General features: G+C 46.5%; 1 protein-coding gene and 1 long non-coding RNA gene across 5 annotated transcripts in view; both read left to right on the top strand.

Moving 5' to 3' along the window:
- LOC118396663 (breast cancer anti-estrogen resistance protein 1-like) overlaps positions 1–24018 on the top strand; it is a 166187-nt gene that overhangs the window by 111656 nt on the left and 30513 nt on the right. The window contains exons 1-2 of one of the 3 annotated variants that reach the window (XM_035790985.2): positions 5871–6155; positions 17598–18287. In XM_035790985.2, the coding sequence (XP_035646878.1) occupies positions 6144–6155; positions 17598–18287 (702 nt within the window). In that variant the 5' untranslated portion in view covers positions 5871–6143. Of the gene's footprint in view, positions 1–5870; positions 6156–17597; positions 18288–24018 lie in introns of those variants that run through there. The other 2 variants (XM_035790987.2, XM_035790986.2) reach the window with 2 other exon arrangements.
- On the top strand, positions 22177–23927 carry LOC127908229 (uncharacterized). 2 transcript variants are annotated; one of them, XR_008066419.1, is made up of 3 exons: positions 22177–23250; positions 23403–23592; positions 23707–23927. It is a non-coding gene; the product is annotated as an uncharacterized LOC127908229 (long non-coding RNA). The 2 variants fall into 2 exon arrangements; XR_008066418.1 differs by having other exon boundaries at positions 23346–23459; positions 23536–23927.

The following is a 24018-nucleotide window of genomic DNA, read 5'->3' as shown; positions in this document are numbered from 1 at the left end:
ACTTACAGAAAACGTTTGCCAACAAAGGGTATATAACAAACTATTGAGATAAACTTTTGTTATTGACCAAATACTTATTTTCCACCATAATTTGCAAATAATTCATTAAAAATCCTACAATGTGATTTTTCTGGATTTGTTTTTCTCATTTTATCTGTCATAGTTGAAGTGTACCTATGATGAAAATTACAGCCTCATCTTTTTAAGTGGGAGAACTTGCACAATTGGTGGCTGACTAAATGCTTTTTTGCTCATTGTGTATTTATTTCTGTTACTATTTTTATTTTCTATTATAAAAAATACAATAAAAAGTATTTTGCATTGTTGGGAAGGGCCCATAAGTAAACATTTCACTGTTAGTCCACACATGTTGTGTATGAAGTATGTGACAATAACAATTTGATTTCATTTCATGGTGTGTAGACTATTGCAATATAGAAGCTTCAGAAATTAGCTTGTTGTTTTGTAACTAATCTATTCATTTAATACATGTAGTTATTTTCCTGTAATGAATAATGAATCATAGTGTCACGACTTCCGCCGAAGTCGGCCCTTCTCCTTGTTCGGGTGGTGTTCGGCGGTCGACGTCACCGGCTTTCTAGTCACCACCGATCCATGTTTCAGTTTCGTTTTGTCTGTATTACACACACCTGGTTTCAATTCCCATATCATGTTCCTTATTTAACCCTCTGGCATACATTTCTGTTCTATCCGTGATTGTTGGTGTCTTTAGTGGTTGTTGATTGTGCTAGTGTGTATGTATGTTCCTATTTGGAATTTTGTTTGACTTTTTTTTGAGTAAACTCAGTTGTGTTGCTCAAAACCTGTGTTAATCTAGTAAAGGGCTCGATGATTAGTTTGAATCAGGTGTGCTGGCTGTGGAATAGTTCAAATACATGCAACAACTGGGGGTTCCCGAGGAGAGGTTTGAGAACCCCTGGTCTAATGAATGTCATTTGAACCAATATTATGGCCATACTGTACATGAGCAAATTAAACCTGATATGTATCGATTTACATTTTAAAACAGTTTAGATGTTATTGTCAAATTAGTCTCATATATGGTTTTTCACAAGGAACATTTAAGATGTTCTTCTGTTATTTAATATGTTGTTTAATTTTTATTTGAATGAATATAGAATAGAATATATTCTATTTGTTATTTTAGTTCTACCAGTTCTTCATATTGTTCAATGTTTAAATAAATAAAAACCAGTGGTATTCTGTGACTAGCTGATATGCTTTCTTTTTTTGCTGTGGTATCCTTTCGGTATCAAGTATCGTTTTGGTTTTGAATATCATTTTGGTATTGAATATCGTGATGCTTAACCTGGTATCCGTATCAAAGTCAATATTCTGGTTTCGTGACAACATTAGTTCTGAGGCTTGACAGTAGTGCCTGCTACCTCAGTGGTTCGTCCCATGGGACAGTGTGAGCCCTGCTAGACTGTCACCTCTATTCTGTCTCCCACAGCCTGCTGACATTTCTAGTGCTTTGCGTGGTGTTTTTTTCCCTCCATAGTCTATGATTGTAGTAGGTGCTGTTGCCCTCCATGCATTACACCTCTTTGACTGTAGTCTATGTAGGCTATGTAGTTGTCTACCCATAGCCCTCACTCTGTAAGGAACATGTGTCTCCACCCTTTTTCACACCACACAGCCCCCACCTCCATAATAACAATCTCTATCTTTTTCTCAATTCAATTCAAAGGGCTTTGTTGTCATGGGAAACATATGTTTACATTGCCAAAGCAAAAGTTCCAAAGGAATAGAGACATTTCAAATGTCATATTGTGTCTATATACAGTGTTGTAACGATGTGCAAATAGTTAAAGTACAAAAGGGAAAATAAATAAACATAAATATGGGTTGTATTTACAATGGTATTTGTTCTTCACTGGTTGCCCTTTTCTTGCGGCAACAGGTCACAAATCTTGCTGCTGTGATGGCACACTGTGGTATTTCACCCAATAGATATGGGAGTTTATCAAAATTGGATTTGTTTTTGAATTCTTTGTGTGTCCGTGTAATCTGAAGAAAATATGTGTCTCTAATATGGTCATACATTTGGCAGGAGGTTAGGAAGTCTCTCTCTTTCTCACTCTCACCTTCACATACCTCATTCATATAACTATACCATATCCTGCTCACCTTTCTGTCTCATAACAAAGTCTAGCCACTATTGATTGAATCAGTATACTGTAGTATGCCACATGGAGGTGAGTCATGTTTGGGTGTTAGACATATCTGCATGTAGACTGAATGGTTCCATTGGAAGCCATTGGTGTTGAGTTAGTTCTGGAATATTGATTGAGAAGTTGGCCTGCATTTGATCTCCTGACCTGCTTAATCTGGTTTAGATGGATGACTAGGAGTTGGATGTCATCCCAGTTGGATGTCATACCATTGTTTGTTTCCCCTGAGCCGTGAACTCTACCTTAGATACGGACTTAAAGCTTTCTTCAACAACCTTCAGATTTTTCGGAGTACTTTAATGGCATCTTAACAGTCTTGTGAGATTTCCCTTGTGGAACTACTTATGTTATATACACTTATTATAAGGGCACAAGGTGAGACCCAAATGCAGACACAGGAGGCAGATGGTTGAGCTACGATATTTATTACACCAAAAGGGGTAGTCAAAAGGCAGGTCGGGGACAGAGTTCATAAACCAGGTCAGAGTCCAAACAGTACCAGGGGATAGACAGACTCGAGGTCAGGACAGGCGAAAGTTCATAAACCAGGTCAGAGTCCAAACAGTACCAGGGGATAGACAGACTCGAGGTTAGGACAGGCGAGAGTTCATAAACCAGGTCAGAGTCCAAACAGTACCAGGGGATAGACAGACTCGAGGTCAGGACAGGTGAGAGTTCATAACCCAGGTCAAAGTCCAAACAGTACCAGGGGATAGACAGACTTGAGGTCAGGACAGGTGAGAGTTCATAACCCAGGTCAAAGTCCAAACAGTACCAGGGGATAGACAGACTCGAGGTCAGGACAGGTGAGAGTTCATAACCCAGGTCAAAGTCCAAACAGTACCAGGGGATAGACAGACTTGAGGTCAGGACAGGTGAGAGTTCATAACCCAGGTCAAAGTCCAAACAGTACCAGGGGATAGACAGACTCGAGGTCAGGACAGGTGAGAGTTCATAACCCAGGTCAAAGTCCAAACAGTACCAGGGGATAGACAGACTCGAGGTCAGGACAGGTGAGAGTTCATAAACCAGGTCAGAGTCCAAACAGTACCAGGGGATAGACAGACTAGAGGTCAGGACAGGTGAGAGTTCATAAACCAGGTCAGAGTCCAAACAGTACCAGGGGATAGACAGACTAGAGGTCAGGACAGGCAGAGTGGTCAGTGAACAGGTCCAAGTCCAAACAGTACCAGGGGATAGACAGGCTCGAGGTCAGGACAGGCGAGAGTTCATAAACCAGGTCAGACTCCAAACAGTACCAGGGGATAGACAGACTCGAGGTCAGGACAGGCGAGAGTTCATAAACCAGGTCAGAGTCCAAACAGTACCAGAGGATAGACAGACTAGAGGTCAGGACAGGCAGAGTGGTCAGTGAACAGGTCCAAGTCCAAACAGTACCAGGGGATAGACAGACTAGAGGTCAGGAAAGGCGAGAGTTCATAAACCAGGTCAGAGTCCAAACAGTACCAGGGGATAGACAGACTAGAGGTCAGGACAGGCAGGGGTTCAGTGAACAGGTCAGAGTCCAAACAGTACCAGGGTATAGACAGACTAGAGGTCAGGACAGGCAGAGTGGTCAGTGAACAGGTCCAAGTCCAAACAGTACCAGGGGATAGACAGACTAGAGGTCAGGACAGGCAGGGTTTCAGTGAACAGGTCAGAGTCCAAACAGTACCAGGGGATAGACAGACTTGAGGTCAGGACAGGCGAGAGTTCATAAACCAGGTCAGAGTCCAAACAGTACCAGGGGATAGACAGACTCGAGGTCGGGACAGGCAGAGTGGTCAGGCAGGAGGATTCGGCGTCAGGACAGGCAAGGGTCAAAACCAGGAGGGCTAGGAAAAAACAGAGACGGGGAAAAATAGGAGCTAGGAGAAACGCTGGTTGACCTGGCAAAACAAGACGAACTGGCACAGAGAGACAAGAAACACAGATAAATACACCAGGGACTAATGGGGAAATCAGGAGACACATGGAGGTGGGTGGAGACAATCACCAAAACAGGTGAAACAGATCAGGGCGTAACACTTATACAGTTATTGTGTTATACTCTGATTTACCAAGTTCATTTCTCAAAGGACACGCCTTGTATGATATAAAAAAATGCTTTACTAATTTATTTTGTGGTGTGGTTGTTGGGAAGGGGCTGCATGACCGACACTGAGATATTCTACCCAGTTGATATTATACTGAACACAAATATAAATATAAATGCAATATGCAACAATTACAAAGATTTTACTGAGTTACAGTTCATATGAGGAAATCAGTCAATTGAAATAAATTCATTAGTCCTTAACCTATGGATTTCACTTGAATGGGAATACAGATATGAATCTGTTCACAGATACCTTAAAGAAAGTAGGGGCATGGATCAGAAAACCAGTCAGTATCTGGTGTGACCACCATTTTCCTCATGCAGCGCGACAGATAATTCGCATAGAGTTGATCATGCTGTTGATTGTGGCCTGTGGAACATTTTCAGCTTCCAGGAATTGTGTACAGATCCTTGTGACATGGGACCATGCATTATCATGCTGAAACATGAGGTGATGGAGGTGGATAAATGGCATAACAGTGGGCCTCAGGATCTCGTCACGGTATCTCTGTGAATTCAAATTGCCATCGATAAAATGCAACTGTGTTCATTGTCCGTGGTTTATACCTGCCCATACCATAACCTCACAGCCACCATGGGGCACTCTGTTCACAAAGTTAACATCAGCAAACCGCTCAGCCACACGACACCATACATGTGGTCTGCGGTTGTGAGGCCGGTTGGCCGTACTGCCAAATTCTCTAAAACAACGTTGGAAGCGGCTTATGGTAGACAAATGTACATTCAATTCTCTGGCAACAGCTCTGGTGGACATTCCTGCAGTCAGCATGCCAATTGCATGCTCCCTCAACAGTTGAGACATTTGTGGCATTGTGTTGTGTGACAAAACTGCACATTTTAGAGTGGCCTGCTATTGTCCCCAGCACAAGGTGCACCTGTGTAATAACCATGGTGTTTAATCAGCTTTGTGATGTGCCACACCTGTCAGATGGATAGATTGTCTTGTCTTGGATTTGAATGTGTGTGCTGTAGTACAACACACTGTCCGTAATAGTGTATAGACATGCATTATTAGATTGACTAACATGGAACGGTATCACAACCGGCCGTTATTGGGAGTCCCATAGGGTGGTGCACAATGGGCCCAGCGTCGTCTGGGTTTGACCAGGGTAGACTGTCATTGTAAATAAGAATTTGTTAAGGTTAAATCAAATATGGAGTGTATAATGTGTGTATAATGTGTTCATGTATCTGAGCAACAATGGGAGACTGATGAGACGAAAGAGAAATAAGAATAGTTTTAGTGAGGAGGGAAATGCCAATTGAGTCTATAGCCAGCGGGTAGATAATACAAATAGAGATGAGATTGGTGAGGAGGAAAAGAGTGAGCCGAGGTGGCTGGGGGAGGTATGTGTGTTCTGCTGGGGTAATTCATTTTTTTGAAAAACTCAGTGTCTGTGTCCCTCCAAGGTCTGAGCACAGGCACTAAACATTCCACACAGCCAGGGGGAGAGAGAGGGCAAGATTCATTAACATAAGAAGAGGTCCTTCGACCAATCACAGCCCGGGAGTGGGAACTTGGGGGTGTCGGATTACTGCGCATTCTTCCCTCCCTCCCCTGGCCAGAGACAGAGAGCAAGAGGGAGTCGGGAGAAGCAGCGAAGGACAGACACAGAGAGAGAGAGATGTAAATGGGACAGTCTCATTCTTGCACTCTGAGATCACAGTGCCAGAGAATGTGTTAGGATCTTCCCAAGTCCTTCTGCCTGGGAAAGAGACAACAGGGAACGTTAACTGGTGGCTAGACAGGGGCTGTTTCCAGGACCAAATCGCTGCCCTGTTACTCCTGTCTGGAGTCTGTCGGACGGACTCACACAAGAGGGCTGAAAATGAACTATCTGGTGAGTGTGTAATGTTTGTGTTTGCTGTTCCCATTGCTGTGTGAACACTTTTGTCAGGACATACTAAATGCCCCAAATGGGAAAGAGTAGAGATGTGGAAAAAAGAGAGGGAGGACAGCACACTGAGGGAAGAAAAGGACTCGAGTGGGGGGAACTTGAGTTAACATGTTTTCTGTGTATCTTACCTTTTCTTAGTTATCAGCACAACTTACTTTGTTTGCTGTGCTATGCGTCTCAGAATGTGTATTGTGTTGTGTATTTTAGGTAGATAGAAATGTTAAGTTAAAATTCTACACACAAAACTCTCCTTGGTCTTTTTCATACTAGTTCCTGAACAAAGTTTAGTGTTATTTTCTGCTGTCGTGTTTGGTTTGTAAAGGCCCCGCTTCTCTGAAAGGGGGAGAGTTGGAGGACTTAAGACGTTGTTAGAAGAAAGGGCTTTGGAACAGCCAGACAGGAGGGAGAGACATGGAGCTCCGCTGCTCTGGGCTGCCTCTGCTGACTCAGGAGAAAGTTGAAAGATTAAGGTTTTATAGAGAGAGTAGAGGGGAGAGAAAAGAGTGCAGTGGCCTGCTGCTGGAGTCTTTGGCAGTACCATCCGTTCCTTGCTATTGTTTGAAAGTGTTGGCATTCTGTCAGCTTGTAGTGCTGTAATTACACAGGGGTTTGGTATTTGGTTGACAGGACCATACTGCATTTCCGTCTGAGAGGTTTATGCTCTTTAGCAGCACTGGGGCCGACCCCCTGGAGAGGCCTTGGATACTCCCCTTGTTTATCCCTGGGGTTTCACACACACATTAGAACACATGTAATTACAAAATCAACAAACACCACTGGTATTACCATATGTCTTTTAGACTTTTCCTAGTTGTCTTTAATTAACAATGACTGATTGGTGATGAGGTTATGTAGATGGCAGGTTTAGCCTTCATGTTTAAGAGATGTTTATTTCCCAGGTTGGCCTGGGTAATTATGGATGCCATTTTGAGAGAAGCCTTTTAATGTGCTAGCTAGCAATCGGCTTGCTATTACAGAAGGAGGGGTTAATGAAGCCAGGTGTGATGCTAGTTTACAAATCAGGGGTTCCCAAACATTTTTGGCCAGCGACCCCATTTTGATATAAAAAAAAACAATTTGTGACCCACCATGTAAAACAAGTTATGTAATCAACAGCCAATGTTAACTATATTTTATTTTTATTAATATTACAACCTACAGTATGTATGTGTTCCTGAGAGTTATCTTTCAGTGTTGTCCTAATATTTTGTAGCTTAAACCATTAAAATGATAGAGCCACATTTGTAGGAAGAAAGCAGAAACCATTATTTGTATTACATCTGCATCTAGCTGCTACCAGAGGTTACTGACTTAACCCTGGTTCTATGAACCAAATGCACATTTTCTCTCATGACCCCATTTTCAAATCAGGCGACCCCTAGTTTGGGAAACTCTGGTATAAATAGATTAAGTGGATTCCCACCATGCAGTAGTGACTTAGTGAGTAAATGGGGGTGTCTGTGGGGGTCAAAGGAAGAAGGTCTCTCAGGCCTACAGAGAGCTCAACTGAGTAACTCGAAGGCCCTTGCTTCTCGCCCCTGTCTCCTAGGCCTGACTCATTTCTGACTGACTCACAGCATCCTGCCTGCCTGGGTGCTGGGGTGGAATTCCCCCTGTCATTCCCTGGGAGGTCTGGCAGTGAAACCCCTCACCCAGTCAGTCCCTTCCCTCAGAGAGATTATAGGTGCCACACAGTCACCGAGCGTAGTAATACCCACTGGGACACTAAGCGCCAGGCTGTGACTCAGCCCAGGTGTAGCAGGAAGGTTGATACAAGGAGGATCACTCCACACTGGTGAAACTGTCAGCTCTAACGTGTCTGCACAACCAACCATGAGTCACAGGGTTTCAGGTCCAGGTTATAAACAGATTATTGGTACACACAGACATGTAAAATATATTTTAGTGACTCAAATAAAGTGCATTCGGAAAGTATTCAGACCACTTGACTTTTCCACATTGTGTTAATTTACAGCCTTATTCTAAAATGGATTAAATTATTTTTTTCCCTCATCAATCTACACAAAATACCCCATAATGACAAAGCGAAAACAGGTTTTTAGAAATGTTTAGAAATGTATTAAAATAAAAAAAACAGAATGACCTCATTTACATAAGTATTCAGGCCCTTTGCTATGAGACTCTAAATTGAGCTCAGGTGCATCCTGTTTCCATTGCTCATCCTTGAGATGTTTCTACAACTTGATTGTAATCTACCTGTAGTCAATTGAATTGATTGGACACGATTTGGAAAGGCACACACCTGTCTATATAAGATCCCACAGTTGACAGTGCCTGTCAGAGCAAAAATCAAGTTTGCGGACGACACAACAGTGGTAGGCTTGATTACCAACAACGACGAGACGGCCTACAGGGAGGAGGTGAGGGCCCTCGGAGTGTGGTGTCAGGAAAATAACCTCACACTCAACGTCAACAAAACTAAGGAGATGATTGTGGACTTCAGGAAACAGCAGAGGGAACACCCCCCCTATCCACATCGATGGAACAGTAGTGGAGAGGGAAGCAAGTTTTAAGTTCCTCGGCATACACATCACAGACAAACTGAATTGGTCCACTCACACTGACAGCGTCGTGAAGAAGGCGCAGCAGCGCCTCTTCAACCTCAGGAGGCTGAAGAAATTCGGCTTGTCACCAAAAGCACTCACAAACTTCTACAGATGCACAACCGAGAGCATCCTGGCGGGCTGTATCACCGCCTGATACGGCAACTGCTCCGCCCTCAACCGTAAGGCTCTCCAGAGGGTAGTGAGGTCTGCACAACGCATCACCGGGGGCAAACTACCTGCCCTCCAGGACACATACACCACCCGATGTTACAGGAAGGCCATAAAGATCATCAAGGACATCAACCACCCGAGCCACTGCCTGTTCACCCCGCTATCATCCAGAAGGCGAGGTCAGTACAGGTGCATCAAAGCTGGGACCGAGAGACTGAAAAACAGCTTCTATCTCAAGGCCATCAGACTGTTAAACAGCCACCACTAACATTGAGTGGCTGCTGCCAACACACTGACATTGACACTGACCCAACTCCAGCCACTTTAATAATGGGAATTGATGGGAAATGATGTAAATATATCACTAGCCACTTTAAACAAGGCTACCTTATATAATGTTACTTGCCCTACATTATTCATCTCATATGCATACGTATATACTGTACTCTATATCATCGACTGCATCCTTATGTAATACATGTATCACTAGCCACTTTAACTATGCCACTTTGTTTACTTTGTCTACATACTCATATCATATGTATATACTGTACTCGATACCATCTACTGTATGCTGCCCTGTACCATCACTCATTCATATATCCTTATGTACATATTCTTTATCCCCTTACACTGTGTATAAGACAGTAGTTTTGGAATTGTTAGGTAGATTACTTGTTGGTTATCACTGCATTGTCGGAACTAGAAGCACAAGCATTTCACTACACTCGCATTAACATCTGCTAACCATGTGTATGTGACAAATAAAATTTGATTTGATTTGAACCAAGCCATGAGGTCGAAGGCATTGTTACGTAGAGCTCAGAGATTGGATTGTGTCGAAGTACAGATTTGGGGATGGGTACCAAAAAATGTCTGCAGCATTTAAGGTCTACAAGAACACAGTGGCCTCCATCATTCTGAAATGGAAGAAGTTTGGAACCACCAAGACTCTTCCGAGAGCTTTCCGCCTGGACGAACTGAGCAATCGCGCGTGGGTAATCGCGTGTCAGGGAGCTGACCAAGAACCCAATGGTCACTCTGACAGAGCTCCAGAGTTCCTTTGTGGAGATGGGAGAACCTTCCAGAAGGACAACCGTCTCTGCAGCAATCAGGCCTTTATGGTAGAGTGGCCAGACGGAAGCCACTATACAGTAAAAAGCACATGACAGCCCTCTTGGAATTTGGAAAAAGGCACCTAAAGGACTCGCAAACCATGAGAAATAAGATTCTCTGGTCTGATGAAACCAAGATTGAACTCTTTGGCCTGAATGCCAAGTATCTGGAGGAAACCTGGCACCATCCCTACGGTAAAGCATGGGGGTGGCAGCATCATGCTGTGGTTGATGTTTTTCAGAGGGTGGGACTGGTAGACTAGTCAGGATCAAGGGAAAGATGAACAGAGCAAAGGACAGAGAGATCCTTGATAAAAAATCTGGAGCGCTCGGGACCTCAGACTGGGGCGAAGGTTCACCTTCCAACAGGACAATGACCCTAAGCACACAGCCAAGACAACACAAGAGTGGCTTTGGGATAAGTCTCTGAATGTCCTTGAGTGGCCCAGCCCAAGCCTGGACTTGAACCTGATCGAACATCTTTGGAGAGACCTGAAAATAGCTGTGTAACGACGCTTCCCATCCAACCTGACAGAGGATGAGAGGATCTGCAAAGAAGAATGGGAGAAACTCCTCATATACAGGTGTGCCAAGTGTGTATCGTCATACCCAAGAAGACTCGAGGCTGTAAATGTGATAATTCAGTTTTAAAGTTTTAATACATTTGCTAAATTTATGCAAACCTGTTTTTGCTTTGTCATTACTGGGTATTGTGTGTAGATTGATGAGGGGCAAAAAAAAACAATTTAATACATTTTAGAATTAGGCTGTAATGTAACAAAATATGGGTAAAGTCAAGGAAGAATACTTTCCGAATGCATACAGTACAGGGTGCTATCACTCAAATAATGATGTTGAATTTGTTCTGTTAGGTTCTTTGTCATGAAGGTGTCATCATGTAGATGCTAAACATCATAATTTCATGGTGTTTTTCAAAGAGCTTTACGTTGAAGAAAACTACAGGTTTGAAACAGACCTTGGTTTGTGGCTGGCCTAATCTCTTAAACACAGTTCACCCGGTCTTTTCCGCAGATAGCACTGGCAGTATCTCTCTTTTCCCAGTTCAGCAGCCAACAACAGGGCCTGGGGGCACATGTTTTCTGCTGTAGTCAAACTGCACTCTCCCCAGGGCACCTGCTTTATGTGGGGGATAATTGGGCTTTACTGGAGGAATAGAGGCAGAGACGGAGGGAGTTCAGATAAGAAACCCGTTGCAGAGCAGAACAGCTAGCTAGGCCTAAACCAGGCAAAATGGATTCTGCACAAAGTGCTGGGTTTTCAGCTGTCTGATCTAGTTACAATAGCGCTTGGCTTTCTCCTCACACAGCCAGGTTGGTTTGATGCCCTCAGGGCAGTTGAATGAGCCAGGGAATGCTGTTGTCAAAGCTAACAGAACACATATCCACTGATATTTTATCTAAACAGATTGACTGAGGTAGTTCTATGAGGCACATGCAGATGCTCTAAAAACCTGTGGAGCTGTGCCACTTCTGCTTGGTTGAACCTTCCCATTCCATCCTAAGCAGTAGGCCTATCCTTATCTTGTCTTTGTATTTCCCTTCCCCTGAAATGTATCAGAGTGCTCCCTGAATTCCTAGCCTTGTCTCTCACACCTAACCACTGGAATGTTTGACTGAGGTCACAATGACGTTTCACGCTCTGGAAAATCATTGTATCTCTCCACTGTATCCCCACTCAAGGCTGTAATTTTAGGATTTATTGTCGGGCATTGAGAGTTCTGTACATGTTTTTGCCATTGCGACTGCCTGTGTTTATAGATGAGAGGAGAAATTGTTTTGGTATGTAGATAGGAGAAATCTGAACTGGGTGTCATTGTCCTTCCTCTCTCGCTCTGTGATTACAACAGTGGAACTTCTGTCAGCTTTGTGTGGCGTACAGGGTGGAGTTCCACCACACACTCACCGGTTAGCCTGTCACTCAGTCTTGTGCAATGGGCAGAGCTCAAGCACTTTGTTGTAGCCTGTAGCTCCAAGAATCAGAGATCTTTTCTTACCGCTGTTGAAACTTGACAGGGAGGAGGGGATTGATGCTCTTTGTGTGTTATTTGTCTCTTTTTTTCCACCTTGAGAAGAGATGATTCATAATAGTGGCATACATTTTAGCATGCTTTAGTGTGAAACGTGTCTAATGTCTATTTGTGTGAAATCCTTTATTTGACTTGGCCTATATATTGTAGGTGTGACAGATAAGATTTGAAAGTATGCTATGTTGATTACCACCTTATGAACAAGTCTTTCGAGCTAGTATGAATGTCTGTGTTTGTATTTTGTGTAGCGTGTTGTAGAAGGGGTGTTGTGACACCTTTGGATTGTGAGGTAACAGGAGAGGTGTATGTAGAGGTTGTGGAATGTTCCGATGAGGGGTCCGCTGAGAGCTGGAGCTCGTGGGAGACGGGTCTGGGCTCGTCCGGAGAACACCAAGGACATGGAGAGAGATCAAGGTGTAACACACCAACACATACACACATTCACTGGAATAACAACATCAATTCTAAAAAATAGACATTATAAATGGAATTTACTGATACAGCCTATTTTCAACTAGGAGAGTGGTGTGCCTCTTTAACCTCTACGCTACCTTATGCTATTGTCTCTTATAGGTTATTTGTGTTAAGTATTGTTCTTCAGGATTATTTTCCTGCGGCTAGACCCTGTTTGACTACTGTAGTTTATTGTTCACATTGTTTGCCTACAAATGGTCCCATATGGGCTTCTCGCTGGTCTTTTTATGAGGTAGACCCAAATTGTTGCTTGCTACCTTGTGGGAAGACGCCAATACCTCCACAGCAGCAGCACATTGTGTCTGTGTGTGTCACAGCAGTGTCTGTCTCAGCTGATAAAGACCAAAACAAAATCCCCATTGGACTGACTGAGTCACATCTCTCCATTCCCTCACTCTGGCCCTGTTTTTCTGCTTGGCAGGCAAACAGACAGACTGTCACGCCCTGACCTTAGAGAGCCTTTTAAATCTCTATTTGGTAGGTCAGGGTGTGACGACGGTGGGCAATCTATGTTTTCTATTTCTTTGTTGGCCTGGTATGGTTCCCAATCAGAGGCAACTGTCTATCGTTGTCTCTGATTGGGGATCATATTTAGGTATCCTTTTCCCACCTGTTGTTTGTGGGATCTTGTTTTTGTATTGTTGCTTTGAGCCCTACAAGGCTGTATGTTTAGTTGGTTACGAGATATTTCATTGTCTGGAGGCGTTAGAAAAAGTTTGTATTTTTCCACAAAGCACAGTGAGCAGTGTGTCCTGAGCTGCATGCGCTCTGGATCGGAAGGTGAACCCACTTCCTGTGTCATCCATATTCACTCACACAGACAGACAGACAGACAGACAGACAGACAGACAGACAGACAGACAGACAGACAGACAGACAGACAGACAGACAGACAGACAGACAGACAGACATCCCTCCATCTGATACTGAGTCTGCTCCTGGTCTGTGAGTATGTCATATACCACTGGCTTACACACAGGCCTAGCCAAGGCTTTGCTGTAATTGCAGTCTGTGTACTGCTGCTATGCTGCTGTGAGCATCTGAAGAGTCAAAGGCTATGTACCTGTATGCTACTTAGCCCCAGAGAAAGCCAGTGACTTCTCAGAAGTCTACCCCCAAACCAAAAAATGAAAACTTTACTTTTTGTAACCCAGTGGCATTGTTTGGCCAGGCTCAGGTGGCTAATGTGATTTAAGCAGCAGAGACAGCCTTGTTTTGTCTGCGGCGTCTATCTGTTTTAAACTAATAAAAACTTTCGATGACTGAGGGGGCGTTTGTTTAAAAGGGTGGGGGCTGGATGGGGAGAACAGAGAGACAGAAACAGCACAAAGGAGAAAGGGCAGAGTATTGTTTGCAAAAGACATGACTTATTGCTGTGATGCTTTGTAAGTCGAGGAGAGAGGGGCTTTCATAAAATGTCTGTGCCCAAAGTCCTGTCTCCGTGGGAAAAATATACAGTCGTGTACAAAACACACATACACCCTCTTGTGAGTTAACTAGTGTGTGTCCCACGGGGTCACGTAGAGGCAAAAGACAAAGACCACCCTGCCCTCCCCTCTCACGTTCACATACGCACACACACACACACACACACACACACACACACACACACACACACACACACACACACACACACACACACACACACACACACACACACACACACACACACACACACACACTTGCTGCCTTCCCCTTCACTGACCTTTCTGCACTGAGCGTGCTCAACCAGCTGCCACATTACTTCCTGCTCAGTGGCTGTCTGAATGGACACTGCAGCCGTTTCCTTCCCTCTCTCAGACCCACTGCACCTCTTTTTCCTCTCCCTCTCTTCCTGTGGATCTCTCTGACTTTCCTTCATTTCTACCATCACTCCTTCCCTAGTTCATACCCTAGCTTCTGCAGCTTGCTGTTAAGTGTAAATGTGTAAGATCCCCATTCCATGACCCTTCTAAATGCAAATGAATGAACTTTTAGGCCTCTGGACTCTCTTCACCTCTTTCTTCTCCACTCTTTCTTTCGTGGAGTGATAACGTTTGCCGTCAGACTTTGGCTGCTCTCGGCTCGAGGGTGATGGGGGCAGGCTTTGACCTGCTATTACCACAGGGACCTCCACGGTGATGTGTTAGCATAGTGACTTAGCTGTACACAGCTAGAAAACTGCTGGACCCCCGTGACTCACTGTTGCCATTGTCAGGTTTCTACCCCAAACAAACTAAATGGAGCACAGCACAGACAGAGCCACTGGATTAGTATGGCCACCTGAACCACATTGTTGTTGGAACAACAGATTCAAATGAGCCCTTGCTGTTTTGACTAGAGTTGGAGGTTGGCAGAATAGAAACAAATTGTGACCCGGCAGAGATGAGTTTTCTAGTCATGGTGATGTCTCCACCCTCAGCTGTGTCTGGGGCGGTGTGTACATCATATATGCAATTTATAGTAGGGAGGGAGACTAGTAGTCATCTAGTTATTTACTCATACCCAATCAGAACGGCACATGAATCATTCTCTAAGCACTTCCTGTTTCTGTGGCCAGAGTGAGAAAAACAGGGAGAGATCTGTGGGTGAGTTATACTGAGATTTGGCAGGCAGGCCTTCGGCTAATAAAGGCAAAGTTCAAATCTTGTGATGTCATCAGTCCTCTCTGTCCACTCCCTCGCTTCAACAGGAAATGAACTTATGACAGAGAGCAGCAGACAAAGCATGGCCGTCAAAGGAATCTCTTTCTTTTTGTCTGAAGGTAGAGATGGATGGAATAGATAAAGAGGACAAGCTGGAAAGGGAGAGTAAAGATAACATGGAAGACTTGGCAATATGAGACACCATGCTACCCTTATCATTCCCTCATTGCCACTTAAGCATATAGAAGAATTTATACTTCTGACTCTCATTCTATTCAAACCTCTGTTAACATCCTCTCTAAAACCATTCACATTTCACGTGGCCTTTTTGAAGGTAGGGATTACTTGAAACCATTTATCTGTCCACGTTGAGTAGAATCCATTTATCCATTAACACCAGCTGATTTGATACATCCCTGGTGGGGAATGGAGAATCACTCTGGTGTCCTGGGAAAGCTCAGTGAGTCTGAAGACGTAAGCTCTGCTGCAGTCAAGATGTTGCAGTGAGTAAAACTCATAGTATAATGAGCTCTTTCTACTAGTCTGAGGACCCCTCATTATTTCACAATCAATGTGTGTGTGTCAGTGTGTGTGTTTATGTGTCTCTGCCTGGTCAGTGTGTGTTCGGCCTGCATGGTGACATCGCAGACAGCTTCTGGCCACAAGAGAACCACTCAGAGGCTATAGTAGGGCGCTGTGTGTGTGGATCTGCCCGTCCAGAACCTCCTCAGGCGTGATGGGTCGTGAACTCAGAGCAGCTGTCCCTCTCCCATTACAAGAAGGCCATTCATCAGACTGTGACTGCGAGATAGGCCCTGACTGTCCCTCCAATAGACCAGCACACAGCCCTGCATTCATCACCATCCCAATATGCTCTGAGTCAATCCCTGAATACACATGACGCAGACAGCGATGCATCACATCACAGCAACCCTCACTCAGCACGGGGACAATTCTGATTCCTTACGTTGACTACATATAGGGAACATCTGAACATACATTAGCATTGCCATTACCGTCAGGGTAATGTAATAGCACAATAATCACACATGTTTATAATTGACCATATCTGGCACACAGAGAGTAGGCAACCCAGGGTCTGTTGTAATTGTCTCTATCTGGCAGTGGAACAGGGGTGTTTGATATCTCATCATGAGACTGAAGGAGCCAGGGTGGGGGATGGTACTTTTCTTACCTGACTGGGATTCAGGCAGCACAAAGAATGTGGGACATTTTATTTCTGGTATTGAGCACCTATGTGTGTGTGTGCGTGTGTGTGTGTGTGTGTGTGTGTGTGTGTGTGTGTGTGTGTGTGTGTGTGTGTGTGTGTGTGTGTGTGTGTGTGTGTGTGTGTGTGTGTGTGTGTGTGTGTGTGTGTGTGTGTGTGTGTGTGTGTGTGTGTGTGTGTCAGAGAGAATGACCGAGAGAGGGGGGGGGTTGTCAGGTCAGGGTGTGTTATAATGGGTTTTAGACGGGGGAACCTTCCTGACAAGACGACACCATATTAATAACTACACTGTGAGCAGAGGCACACTATCTCCTGCCTTGAACCCCGCTCCCCACACCCAGTCAGGCTCGGCACAAACATCCTTATCCCAGTGATAGTCAATCTGGGCTGGGGAGGGAGCGAGCCATGTGCAAGCGGGCGGGAGACAGAGCGGGAGCTCTCTGGGCACGTAAAGGATCAGCCCTGTGTCCTGTGTGGCATTGCTCCTCGGTAGAGGCCTGGGTGCTGAATAGACAGATGAATAGGAGCAAGGAATGAGAGGCCCCTCTGATTAATATGGCAGTATTGACTCTCACTCTCTCTTCCTCTCTTATTAAACACAAAGACACTAAGTTGGACAACGCGAAGCCAGGCAATAAATCAGGAAGTTGAGGCTCCTCACAATTAACTAATCAGACTTAGTTCATTTAGCTTGGGGACATTGATGGAGGACTGTGTGTGACCTGAGGTCTAGTGAAGGGGGCCACTTGAAGGGGCCGTGTGTGTGTGTGTGTGTGTGTGTGTGTGTGTGTGTGTGTGTGTGTGTGTGTGTGTGTGTGTGTGTGTGTGTGTGTGTGTGTGTGTGTGTGTGTGTGTGTGTGTGTGTGTGTGTGATCTGGCCCCATGCCAGGCTTGTCGTACCACTCTGTACTAGTGCCAGGGAAGGGAGAGGAGGAGGTACCGGTCAGGGGCGCACTCCAAATATTAGTTTAGTTTCAAAGCGTCCCAAAGTGAGTGGGTGGCTGTTTGCTCTGGGCAGACAGATGGAGCCTGTGTTGTGTCCTGCTAGGTGTCAGCTGTAAATTATAGTTATTTCACTGTCCTGGAAGGCCTTAAGACACATCTTTTCTGTAAATGTTAAGGAATAATGAACTAACCCTTTCTTTCCTGTCTTCTGCAGAACGTGCTGGCCAAGGCCCTGTACGACAATGTGGCCGAGTCCCCAGACGAGCTGTCCTTCCGGAAGGGTGATATCATGACGGTATTGGAGCGGGACACCCAGGGTCTGGACGGCTGGTGGCTCTGCTCTCTGCATGGACGCCAGGGCATCGTCCCCGGCAACCGACTCAAGATCCTGGTGGGCATGTATGACAAGGCGGGCCAGCAGCAGCAGCCTCCACTCCTCCAGGCCTCCCAGGCTGGCTCTGCTCAGACCCAGAGCCTGAGCCAGCTGGCCTTCCCCCCGCAGAGTGCCTACACTAAGCCCTCCCCCTCCTCCCAGTACACAGCCATGCACCCTGCCTTCTCCAACCCTGGTCCTGTCCCCGCCCTACCCGACAGCATCTACATGATGCCCCCCAACCATGGCAAGCCCTCCCCTTCATGCCTGTACCAGATACCCACGGGCCCCCAAGCCCCACCCAAGGCCCCCATGCTCGCCCAGAAGCAGTACCACGCCCCTGTTCAGGACATCTACCAGGTGCCTCCCTCCATGGGGCCAGCTCCTGTCCAGGACATCTACCAGGTGCCCCCTTCAACAAGAGGGCCTGTTCCTGGGCAGGATATCTACCAGGTTCCCCCCTCACTGAACCAGACTCAGATCCCCCCCTCCATAGAAAAGAGGAGCTGGGACTCTAAACCTCTAGGAAAGGTAAGAAAAACGTTTTGAGACACATATTCACATAACACAACAAACACATTCCTCTAAAACCATAAATACAGACGGTCTCGTTAGACATTCAGGTCCAAAATAGCTGGTTTAAGCTCTCATTGTCATCTGACCTCATCCTGGTTGGGATCTGAGCATCTTCCTGGTATTGTTTTTCCCTCATGTCCTCCAGTCTCTGTCTGTTCTCACTCTAAACAACAGCTCAAGGTTCCCTGTCATTTTCAAAGCCGCAGGGATGACAGGAAAGGAAACAGAGGATAGAATGATAAAAGAAAACCCAAAAGAGAGAGGGGGGGGTTGGGGGGAGGACAGGGGGACAGACATTGGAATAAATAATGGGGTGTTTAATAATTCAGGTATCTATCTCCTGAAGTTGGGTGAGTAAGCGTTTTGATCTGTTAGGCAGCAGGCTGGAAGGGGAGGGGGTACCAGTACCAGCCAGGCAGTGTGGTAACAGTGCAGTGTGTTGTGACTGGTGTTCTGCAGGGAGTGCCCCCCAGGCCTGCCTTAGTGCACTCAGCCATGTGTGAGAGCAGCGCTGGGAAGTGAAGTGTGATGATGATGGGTGAGTGATGGGGAGGCAGCGACAAGGTGCACCTGGTCCCTGCAGGAGGGGGCGTCGCACATGAGACAGCTCACCGTCTTAAATGAGGCTGCTGCTGCCATAGAAAGGGAATTATATAATATATACAGTATAGTATATCTAATCCTATAGCCCCCCCACCCACCCTAACCCCTAGCAGGGCTCTCTAAGAGGCATGACCACAGGGATTTGTCCCTCACAGAGGGGGGCTGGAGATGGGCCTTGCCATGTTGAAAATCTGCCTCTCAATAAGTCCTGAGATGACTCGGAAATACTGAATCACACAGAAGGAAAAGAGAGTGAAATGTACAATAGTGAGTGACTGACAAAGCAAGCATACATTGCCTTTGTGTCCCCTGCTGTGTGTTGAACCTTTGTGTCCCCTGCTGTGTGTTGAACCTTTGACCTGTCACCAATGATCAATGGGTGCAACCTGAAAACAACCTGAAAACGAGAGGAGAATAACAGCTGTAGAAAAAGAGAGTGAATGGCTCCCAGGCTGAGACAACCTCTGTTTGAGGTGACATGAGCGACATTAGAGGAAGGCATCAGTGAATCAAAGATTTTATTTAACTAGGCAAGTCAGTTAAGAACAAATTCTTATTTTACAATGACGGGCTACCCCGGCCAAACCTCCCCTAACCCTGACAACACTGGGCCAATTGTTCGCCGCCCTATGGGACTCCCGATCACTGCCGGTTGTGATACAGCCCGGGATTGAACCAGGGTCTGTAGTGTCGCCTCTAGCACTGAGATGCAGTGACTTAGACAATTGCTCCACTCAGGAGCGAAAGATGAATCCAAGGCCAGGGCTCACAGAGTCACAGTGGAAAGGATCTATGAGGAGCAACATACTTTCCATGACAGCTCCTGCCTGGTGATAAGACGATCAGAGGACTTCAACAGAGTTCACACTCCAGCCCAGAGCAGGGTGTTTCCAAATGTTCCATTGGATGATTGTAGAGTGATGCCTCAGTCTTTTGGAATGCTCTTAGCGTTATGTACTGTATGTCATCAGCAGGCAGTACAGGGAGGAGGGAGGAGAAGCAGCACCAGGCAGTACAGGGAGGAGGGAGGAGAAGCAGCACCAGGCAGTACAGGGAGGAGGGAAGAGAAGCCGCACCAGGCAGTACAGGGAGGAGGGAGGAGAAGCAGCACCAGGCAGTACAGGGAGGAGGGAAGAGAAGCCGCACCAGGCAGTACAGGGAGGAGGGAGGAGAAGCAGCACCAGGCAGTACAGGGAGGAGGGAGGAGAAACAGCACCAGGCAGTACAGGGAGGAGGGAGGAGAAGCAGCACCAGGCAGTACAGGGAGGAGGGAGGAGAAGCAGCACAAGGCAGTACAGGGAGGAGGAAGGAGAAGCAGCACCAGTCAGTACAGGGAGGAGGGAGGAGAAGCAGCACCAGGCAGTACAGGGAGGAGGGAGGAGAAGCAGCGCCAGGCAGTACAGGGAGGAGGGAGGAGAAGCAGCACCAGGCAGTACAGGGAGGAGGGAAGAGAAGCAGCACCAGGTAGTACAGGGAGGAGAAGCAGCACCAGGCAGTACAGGGAAGGAGGAGAAGCAGCACCAGGCAGTACAGTGAGGAGGGAGGAGAAGCAGCACCAGGCAGTACAGGGAGGAGGGAGGAGAAGCAGCACCAGGCAGTACAGGGAGGAGGGAGGAGAAGCAGCACCAGGCAGTACAGGGAGGAGGGAGGAGAAGCAGCACCAGGCAGTACAGGGAGGAGAAGCAGCACCAGGCAGTACAGGGAGGAGGGAGGAGAAGCAGCACCAGGCAGTACAGGGAGGAGGGAGGAGAAGCAGCACCAGGCAGTACAGGGAGGAGAAACAGCACCAGTAGGGAGTAGTACAGGTGAAAATCCCCTATGGTTTTATCTCACCACAGCCTCAGGTTAGTGGCACTGGCAGGTTCTGAATTGCCTAAGATGGTGGTGAAGTGGTAGAGATTTTTATCAAGGTAATTCTTCATTGACGCATGAGCTAATTTTGCTCTTAACGCTGTGGTGTGCAGGTTCTTTATGCACGTATTTACCTTGTGAATGCCCTTAATTGTTATCACTTGTCCTTGTGCCCGTACTGAACCGCTTCACCCCGCCCCCCTGCTCCACCACTGCCAGTTTCTCAATACAAGATAAGGAGGTCCTGCTGAGAGAAGAGATGACAGACATCGAGCCAACACACACACACACACAAAGCTCTCACATACAAACTGGGATGAACACTAATTAGGGAGTGATGAAAAACCCAGGCATTGTCTCATCATCCTTTGCTGCCGGAGGAGGTAGAAACTAGTACAAATACAAGGTTACAGCTACACAGAACACTTGGCAAAGCATCTGAAAAGCAGGAAGCTTAACACACACTCAGAATCTCACTCTAACCCCATCTCCACAGTGTGATGTTGTTATGCTGCTAGCTCAGTTTTGTCTTTTAATCGGGGTATGTTGTGGAGGCAGGCCCGACCCCCTCAGCCTTTTCCTCAGATGGACTGGCATCACATTTTATTCATCACATGCTTCGTAAACAACAGGTGTGGACTAACAGTGAAATGCTTACTGACGGGTCCTTCCCAACAATGCAGAGAGAAGGAACATAGAGAAATAATAGAAAAGTAAAACAGGTAATAATAAAAGTAATAATAAATACAAAATGAGTAACGATGACTTGGCCATACTATATACACGGGGTACCAGTACCTGATTCGATGTGCAGGGCTATGAGGTCATTGAGGTAGGTATGTACATATAACTAGGAATAAAGTGACAGATAAGGAAGTCCAGGTAGCTATTTAACTAACTATTTAGTTAACTATTTAACTAACTATTTAGCAGTCTTATGGCTTGGGGGTAGAAGCTGTTCACGGAGGGGTGATGGGTGGAGGGGTGAGGAGAGTGGTAATAATGCCCCTGTACAAGGAGCTTCCCACAGACTATCGCGTTTGAAGGGGGGCAGGGGGGCGCCCTGATCCCAGTCAGCTGTGCCAGCCAGGCCTTGTCCGGGTCTGGGGGACTGGGGCAGGAGGTGGGAGAGGGTTGCAGAAGGCCAAGCAGCAGCTGGAACAACTGTGATTGGTTAGCAGGCTTTACATCAAACAGAACGTCTGAGGAGGGGCGTGGTGGCACGCGCCCTTCAAAACCCTGACACACTCCTCCAAGAGGCTGGAATTCCTCAGCCCCCTCTCCATTCGCTCAGTCCCCACTCTCCATCCGACTGTGTTTTTCAGTTTTCTACCTAATCCATTTATGCTTCATTGGCATGCCACCCAGCCGCCCCAAAAAACAACCCCCACCTCCTCTTCAAACCATGGCAACAGCTTAGCCCAGCCGGAGAAAGAAACAAGTAAACAATTCACCGCTGTCCCTGCGTCATCTTCCCTTCTGAGAGGACAGACACAGAACCTGAGTGGCCTCCGTAAACACCCAGCTGCGTTGGAGCTGAAAACGCCACTGCACTCTGTGTCTCTGCAACCCAATTCATCAGAAAGTATATCTTTGATCACAGTTATGAAGACTCTTAGCTATCACCCTCAGTACCTTTAGCAGTGTTGCTATTAGAGGTCATGAACTTGCTCTTGTATGTCTGTAGGAGAATCCACTGATCTACTGGTGATAACTGCTAAGCTGATAGGGGCTTGAGAGTTGCACCACTCAGACTTTGACTGCAGGGAGGAATGACAGACACCACTCTGAGTGAGGACTGGAGCTACTACCTGATCTTTACAACATGACTCTCCTGCAACTGTCTAGAAAGTATTCAAAGTACAATGTGTGTCTGTGACTGAATGACACGTTCATGGCCGAGCTCATTGCTTTGTGTGAAGCAGGTGGTTAGGGGAGAGGTGGAGGCAGGACGGCCTGTTTGAACCTGGGTTCCTTTGATTAGGCCGAGGTAGGTAGATCAAGCCTTCTTATCACCTGCAGCCTCTAATGACCCTGCCCTGTTTGCAGGTGAGAGACGCTGTGATAAGGAGCAGGCTGCCCAGGGCTAACAGCACAAGCTCATCTCCTCTCCTCTGCTCTGTGGATTGAGATACTGCTGGTGGTTTTGTGGACTCCCTGCTCTGAGAGTAAATGTGTAATCTCAGGAGTGTTTAAAAAGACATGGTGGGCGCTCACCTGAAATAGGGAGGAGGAGATGGAGGAGCAGGCAGACATTTTGGGGGAGGGGTCGTTGTGGAGTGAGGGAAGAGAGTGAGACGTGAGGGGAGAGAAAATGAAGGTGTGTGTGATCTCCTGCTGAAGAAATGACTGCATGCTGCTGCCTGTAGGTGTATCTGCTGCCTGTAGGTGTATCTGCTGCCTGTAGGTGTAACTGCTGCCTGTAGGTGTAACTGCTGCCTGTAGGTGTATCTGCTGCCTGTAGGTGTATCTGCTGCCTGTAGGTGTATCTGCTGCCTGTAGGTGTAACTGCTGCCTGTAGGTGTAACTGCTGCCTGTAGGTGTAACTGCTGCCTGTAGGTGTAACTGCTGCCTGTAGGTGTATCTGCTGCCTGTAGGTGTAACTGCTGCCTGTAGGTGTAACTGCTGCCTGTAGGTGTATCTGCTGCCTGTAGGTGTAACTGCTGCCTGTAGGTGTATCTGCAGCCTGTAGGTGTATCTGCTGCCTGTAGGTGTATCTGCAGCCTGTAGGTGTATCTGCTGCCTGTAGGTGTATCTGCTGCCTGTAGGTGTAACTGCTGCCTGTAGGTGTATCTGCTGCCTGTAGGTGTATCTGCTGCCTGTAAGTGTAACTGCTGCCTGTAGGTGTAACTGCTGCCTGTATGTGTAACTGCTGCCTGTATGTGTAACTGCTGCCTGTAGGTGTATCTGCTGCCTGTAGGTGTATCTGCTGCCTGTAGGTGTATCTGCTGCCTGTAGGTGTATCTGCTGCCTGTAGGTGTAACTGCTGCCTGTAGGTGTAACTGCTGCCTGTATGTGTAACTGCTGCCTGTAGGTGTATCTGCTGCCTGTAGGTGTATCTGCTGCCTGTAGGTGTATCTGCTGCCTGTAGGTGTAACTGCTGCCTGTAGGTGTAACTGCTGCCTGTATGTGTAACTGCTGCCTGTAGGTATATCTGCTGCCTGTAGGTGTAACTGCTGCCTGTAGGTGTAACTGCTGCCTGTAGGTATATCTGCTGCCTGTAGGTATATCT

The sequence above is a fragment of the Oncorhynchus keta genome, chromosome 17 (genome assembly GCF_023373465.1).
Source record: "Oncorhynchus keta strain PuntledgeMale-10-30-2019 chromosome 17, Oket_V2, whole genome shotgun sequence".
Lineage (NCBI taxonomy): Eukaryota > Metazoa > Chordata > Actinopteri > Salmoniformes > Salmonidae > Oncorhynchus > Oncorhynchus keta.
The sequence above is the reverse complement of the archived record's forward strand: the minus strand, read 5'-3'. Positions and strand labels throughout refer to the sequence as shown.